The sequence below is a fragment of the Pelobates fuscus genome, chromosome 12 (genome assembly GCF_036172605.1).
Source record: "Pelobates fuscus isolate aPelFus1 chromosome 12, aPelFus1.pri, whole genome shotgun sequence".
In the NCBI taxonomy this organism is placed as follows: Eukaryota; Metazoa; Chordata; class Amphibia; order Anura; family Pelobatidae; genus Pelobates; species Pelobates fuscus.
The window spans coordinates 82126902-82134291 of NC_086328.1; the positions used below are offsets into that span (position 1 = coordinate 82126902).

General features: G+C 40.8%; 1 protein-coding gene across 1 annotated transcript in view; it reads right to left on the bottom strand.

Annotated features, from left to right (window-relative positions):
- ROM1 (retinal outer segment membrane protein 1) overlaps positions 1-1696 on the bottom strand; it is a 17539-nt gene extending 15843 nt beyond the window's left edge. The window contains exon 1 of the mRNA XM_063438144.1: positions 957-1696. Within this exon, the coding sequence (XP_063294214.1) occupies positions 957-1537 (581 nt within the window). The 5' untranslated portion in view covers positions 1538-1696. The remainder of the gene's footprint in view (positions 1-956) is intronic.
- Positions 1697-7390: the final 5694 nt, after the last annotated feature.

Here is a 7390-nt window from a genome sequence, read left to right on the forward strand (position 1 = left end):
CATGCAGAGCGTGAGGACATCCAGCGTCACTTAGGCGACTAAAAGTCGCCTAACCACCAGGAAGTGCCTCTACTGGATGTCTGATTGACAGCCACTAGAGGCAATCTTAACCCTGCAATGTAATTATTGCAGTTTCTCAGAAACTGCAATAATTAACATTGCAGGGTTAAGGGGACAGGGATAGAGTGTCCAGACTACTTGAATCAGCTGGGTGCCTATAGAGTCATTTTAATGTACATGTATTAATTTCACAATAATATGTAGCAACGTTATATCACATGTATATCTTTTATTTTATTTTAACATGTATACCAGTTTTTCCTTTAACATAATATATTCTACAGCATTCGCTCTGCAAATACTATATTGCTGCCTCCTGAAGAATATAAAGGACAGTTGACCCTCCCTACTTTAGTAAACAACACATGCCTGACATTATCTAAAGTAATCACATATGTTATGTTTTAGGTGCTTATTTTATGATTACCAGCATACTTTCGAATGCTTTGAACAACAGAATGAAGAGAAGTACATGGAACCAATATGACGTATGATGCTTTGTATACATTCCCATTGCTGCATACCATCTGGTATACAGCATGGTTTAAAACTTTAATTTCAAAAGACAGATTTTACTCAAAGGGTTTTCAAATTTTACGTTTAATCATCGGGTTGTTATTTTCTTTCAAATTATTATAATTGTTATTTTTAAACAGTTATTAACTATGATGCAAACTTGAGGCCAATTTCAGAGTAGGATAATTTTTCCTGCTATTTTGTCCTACATTTTACAAAATTAGATGTTTACTCACCACAACGTCCTGTTTAGTGAATAAACCCCAGTCCATATTTTTATTTAATTTTTTTTTTCATATACTTATTCGTACATTCATTTTGTTTTCTCCTATTAGGAGAAACATTATATAGCTTGTTTGCATAGTGAAATTGGGACTCACTCTTTCACTTCCTTGGAGCTAAAATCCAGGTATCGATTGCTGATCCACTGTACCTCGAACCAATCCTTGTAATGGTTGTTCCCGCAGCACTGGAAGTCCATTTGTAGCTTGTCTATGGTCCGCTTCTGGTAGCAACGGCCAGGGGTGTCTGTGTCCTTATAGAATCTAATACCATTCCGAAGCCCAATCTTCAGTGACTCCTCCAGGCTTCCTCGCATTGCCACACTAAGAACTAGAGCAGCTAAACAGACTGAGCAGCTCAGGACAGCGATAACGAAATAGGCAGTCATGAAGGGCTTCCAGCGTGGGTACTTGGTCATATCCAGTGAGTCCTGGCTGATTTTTCCCACAAAAAGACTGAGCAGGATAGCTACCAGGCCAGCTGTTATTACTGTATTGGGGACAGCATGTGCTGCCGTGTTATCCATCACTTCATTGTGTATCCAAAGTTGCACCTTTAGGAAGATCCCCATTCCAAAGGTTAGGCAACCTACCAAAACGCTGAGCCAGGAGAGTAGCCATAGGGTTTGAGCAAGCTTTACACGTTTTTGGAAAGTGAGTTTGGCCTTCATGAGAACCATCCTGACTGGAGGGGCAAGGAAAAGGGAGCCAGGAACCCCTTTTTGTTACCCCAGCAGGGGTGGGACCTAGGGTTAGCGAAGGAACAGAGATCCAGACGTTTTCGGTGCAGGAGAAGGGAGCAGAGAGAGAGAGCGAGGTGGAGAGAAAATCAGATTAACCAGAGAATAATCCTGCAGTCATCTGTCTATTCCTCTCAATCGCTCATTAGCCCTGCATGCCCCTTTCACACCTTCTGTCCTTCTTCGCAAAAACTATCCTTTCTATCCTGGCAGGCGTTCTCTCACTCCATATACTTTTTGTATCTACATTACCATCCATCTTCCTAGTCATGTTTCTATTTATCTTTTCTCATTTTTTTTTATCAAATATAAGGTAGCGTGAATAAAGTAGTTTAATAAAATACATTAGTTATTTTCTTTTAATATCCAAATAGGTACAGATAGCACTCCAAAGACTTCAGGATAATGAAATACAACTTAGCTTTTATCCTGATGAAAGTTTGGAGTGCAAACTGAAACGTTGATCTTTCAAACTTTGAGAAATAAAAGCAACGTTTTATTTAATTATCCTGTAGTCCTTGGAGTGCTCTCTTTACCTATTTGGATCTGACAAGCACCGGGCACTAATACCAGTAACTGGAGTGCAAGATATATATTTTTATTTATCTTAAGAAGCCCATTTGTCACATCACATATTCTTTGGATGTGTGCCATATAACACTTGTCTCATGTACATCCTTTGTGGTGTTAGACTGGTGGCATTCTGTAGACTGCAGTTAGTAGAAAGGTACCAGTCAACATTCTATTTTCACTCAAAAGCATCATAAATAGAGGCCCTTCCATAAAGGATCTTGGGGTAGCACCCAAAGAAGGGCAATTTACAAGAATTAGGATTGGTTTACAAGAATAGGAGTGAGGCCAGATCCAGAGGGGTTGGTCTAATGTCCAACCATCCAAAACCTTCACCAGCCTCCAACACACGTGAACACAAATTGAATTCCTGCTAATTCACACTTTTGTAAATAACATTGTGACTGTACATATCTACATTTACTACATTTATCGGTAAACAAGACATAACTTAAAGGTTTATATTAGAAGGTATGAGATGTGCGGAGACTTAACACCTTGGCCAGGTGTTCCTTCATGAACATCTAATCAGTCCCACATGTCCATAAGTCTGTAGCACTCACATGCTTCCCAGAGAAAATAATAAATGTCCGTGGAATTGCAACCTGTATTAAATAATCGATTTGATCTGGCAGGAGTTAAATTCAGAGTGAAGGCAGAATTAAGCAGCAGCTAGCAAAATAGTGGTCTTCGGACACATCTTGGTATGCTCTTAGAAGTATAAATAAGACCCTGGATCTTTTCTAAACTGGACCAAGCATTCCATAATTAAACCACAATATTCGGCACGCACATGACTGTGATTCACTGATCTTGCAATCCTAGAATTCACAGAATGTAAAATAAATAAAAACATTTTTTTAAAAAGTTCATCCTTTGCAGTTTGTTGTTGAGACAAACCCTTATTGCCTTATAAAATGATCTCACTGCAAAAATGTGTGGTTTCATGAGAAAGGGAGTTTTGAAATGTTTTAATTGTTTATACCTGTATATTTATAAGAGGAAATAAAGGATATAGATTAACAACAGTTCCAGACATGATTGTGCTTGTATTGTTCATGTATATCTTTCTTGCGTGCCTCAATAAAAATGTTGGTAATCGAAATAAAATACTCCATTATTCAGAATTAAATTTTCACTTTTGTTCTTTCAACCTATAAATAGAGTGTATTTTGTCTCTATCTAAGTCACTGAATGCAGTTACCATCTGCTATCCCTCTCCATTTAGTTTTATGCTCTCTCCACTCCCCACCTCTCTCATCCAATTATTAGAATCTAGTTCTTGCCTGACAGGTATCTCCTCTGTGATTATCTCAGAGACAATCCAGTTAACAGATGCCAGCTCTCTAATTCCTTAATGACCCTGTTAAAAGCTAGTCAGTTTCACACCCATCTCTAACACACCCCTTAAACTATCACTTTCTCTCTTGCTGTTTTGACTACATAATGTCACTTTTTTAAATCTGTGCAGTTAATGTTTAAATATTTTTACACGCTTTATTAACACCCATTGTGTGTGCATAGAATGTAGTATATTGTTGAACCTAAACACAAAAAATACCATTATGCATCTCCTTGACATCTGAAGATGGATTTTGGGTAGTAATTTTTGGACATGGAATCTCGAGAACTCATGTTTCCACAACTATCCCAGAGTTCCCAGCTTGACATTCATATGAATCCAGACAGACATCATGCTTCAGACGTCATACCCAAATCTAAATAAGCAGAAGATGCCCTTTAAAGGCTGACACTATAACCTCTTCGTATCAGTGTCCACTGGCGCCATCTTATATGAAACTTCATCAGTGATAGTGATCACAGAGAGGCTGGAATATTCATTATATGAAGAGGTATTGAGCCCTCATCCCCAAGGCATTCTTAGGAGTGCCACACAAGATAACCTGAGAAATAAAAAAAGTAAAGTAGAGATGTAACAAAACAAAAATAAAGTAGTAGTCAGGTCAAGTAACATGGCATAAGATGTGGTGCACATCAAACATTTTGAACATCCTGGTCCATAACCCTAGCCAGGTTCCTCCCCGGGCCTCCCCATCCCCTCTCGGGACAAATGGCATCACTACGGCAGGATCCCATGTATGGGTTGGGGTTTGTGTGGCTATCTCTGTGTCAGGGTCATGGAGATCTAGCACATTGAAGAAAGTGGTGACTTTTGATGCCGATGTCAGTTTACAGACATTCCCGTCTTTGCTGACTCTGAGGGATCTAGTTGCACCCCAGCGATATTCCAGACCCACTGACTGCAGCTGTCTTGTGGACAGAAATGAAAGCTCTGTGCCATTGTAGTGTAGACCTAGTGAGGTCCTGGTAAAAAGTGAAGGAAAGATCTTCGAAGATGTATGGGGTTTTGCCCCGTAGGACAGACATGATGAGAACTTTGGTGTGGGAGGACGGGAATCTGGCAACTACATCTCATAACACATTGGCAAAGCAGTACCCCCAATCAAAGCTCAGTTTCTTAGCTTGATTCGGTGGGAGGATAGATGCAACCAGTCTCTGAAGATAGTGAGACAGTTCTTCTGATGCGATGGTGTCAAGGACTTGATGTGATTACATTTGAACATGATTTATTAGAACAGTGTTTTCTCCTTTATCATTTATTTGTTTGCCTTATTTTTAGTGTGCTCTCTCCTACTGTCCATCACTCCAGCTTAATGTGACTCTTCCCTCTGTTCTCCTTTCACTTGTCCTATTTTTACTGCAGCTGTGTTGACAAGCCTCTATAGTACCTGAGAGATGCAAGTTCATTATATTAAACATAATCCATTATATATTGACTCATAATCAAAAATCCTTAGACAGGTTTTGCAACATGTGATGTTCCCTGGTCATGTAGGATTCTGTAAATAAGCTACAGGAATTTCAGGTCATGATTAACATTGCAGCAGTCTCACACAAATACCATTGGAAAGCGCTACACACCAAAATGCTTAAGGCACACGAGAGTCCTCCACCCTTGTCAATCACAGATGAATGGAGAGAAGAGAACCACTCTGCTTCAATGTGGACCTAGATTTTGATGATTATCCATACAAGGACTTCACATATTTTTAAAGAATCAATGGTGGGAGATGCTCATACCCTCGGCGACTCACAGCTATCCTCTTTCTTTACTGAAAAGCAGGTTTTCTTGGATGAGAGTGATAAGGGAATCTTTTAAGCAAACAAAGAAGTTTGAATGACTATCTGTTCCTGTCCAAATTAGAGATGTTTAAATTGCGTATACGCAGAAGTAAATTCACACTGACACACGGAGTTCAGGTTAAAAGCACTTCAGGAAATTTATTAGCATCTCAACAAAAGCAGGCTTTGCAAGCTCTTTTAAAGGCAAAATTACATCATTGTAAAATCAAGATAAAAAGTAAGGAAACATTGTCAATTGGCTTAGAGAAGAAGTGGTTAGTTAAATGCCCTCCCTGTTGGGTGTTACGTCTTACATCATAACTGACGTCATAAAGTTCTCCTCCAGATTTCAGCGCCATCTTGCTAGCACGAGGAGTTCTCTCGATGGGAGGGGGCATTTTGGCAGCTATCCATAAAGAGTAGCTGGTACCTTTAGTCTTTCAAGGTTAGTATCCTCAGTATTCTCAAGGCCTCTTTGGCAATTATACACTCTATCAATACTATCTGCTACAGTGTGTTCTTTGAATCAGAAGATTCTAGCATTTTCTGCTGACATGCTGTTTCTACGAACAAAGGAATCTTGTAAAGTTTAAACTACGAGGCATGAGAGCTGAATATGAGAATATAGTATTAAAAGGGGCCCAGTAAGGATTACCGTATTTTTCGCTCCATAAGACGCACCTCACCATAAGACGCACCTAGTTTTTAGAGGAAGAAACCCAGAAAAAAAATATTCTGAACAAACTGTCCCATAGTGTTTCTTACTATGGGACAGTTTGTACAGAATATTTTTTTCTCCCCTGTCCCATAGTGTCCCCCCCTCCCATAGTCTTCTCCTCTCTCCCATAGTCTTCACTCACCCCCTCCCCATAGTCTTCACCCACCCCCTCCCCATAGTCTTCATCCACCCCCTCCCCATAGACTTCATCCACCCCCTCCCCATAGACTTCATCCACCCCCTCCCCATAGACTTCATCCACCCCCTCCCCATAGACTTCATCCACCCCCTCCCCATAGACTTCATCCACCCCATAGACTTCATCCCCCCCATAGACTTCATCCCCCCCATAGACTTCATCCCCCCCATAGACTTCATCCCCCCCCATAGACTTCACCCCCCCATAGACTTCACCCCCCCATAGACTTCATCCCCCCCCATAGACTTCATCCCCCCATAGACTTCATCCCCCCCTCCCCATAGACTTCATCCCCCTCCCCATATTCTTCTCTCCCATACTGTCCCCCTCCCCTTGTCCCATAATTACTTACCTGTCTTGTAGCGTTGGCCGGCAGCACAGGGTGCACCGCGGTAGTGGAACTTGAATTTCATGTTCCGGTTTCCGGCGGGACTGAAAGGAAGTGCGCACTCAGCTTGTGCACACTTCCTTTCAGTCCCGCCGGAAACCGGAACATGAAATTCAAGTTCCACTACCGCGGTGCGCCCTGTGCTGCCGGCCAACGCTGCAAGACAGGTAAGTAAAGCTTCATATTCGCTCCATAAGACGCACAGACATTTCCCCTCACTTTTGAGGGGGAAAAAAGTGCGTCTTATGGAGCGAAAAATACGGTATATAGTTTATAAGGGGCCTAATAATGGATATAGGTTATAAGGGGTTAATAATTCTACAACAAGAGTGGATAACACCTATTTGATCCTCGGATTATCATTGGAATGAGCACTTCCTGATCATTTAGCCCATTATGTCTACTACTAGTTACAAAAACCCTTCGAGAGGAAGGCATGCCCAAGGCACATTCTTTCTGGAAAAGGTTGCCATGAAACCAGTTTATATCTTACATTGGTTGTGACTCCTAGAAGTAGAACAAAAAGGGCCTTTGGTCCAGATATTTTACATGGTCGATGACACCATGGCACGTGAAGTTGCCCTAGACCCTTCCTGTATTTGCGAATGGGCACAGTGCTCATTCTAAAATAAATGAAAGAGGGTTAGCGCTTTAAAACAGAAAAAAACAAGGCAGCAGCTTAAAAAGGGAATCCCTCTAAACCCTTAGAACACAGATAGATAAAATAAAGGTAAAAGCTGCGCCAAGCAAAATAAAATAAAATAAAATAAAAAT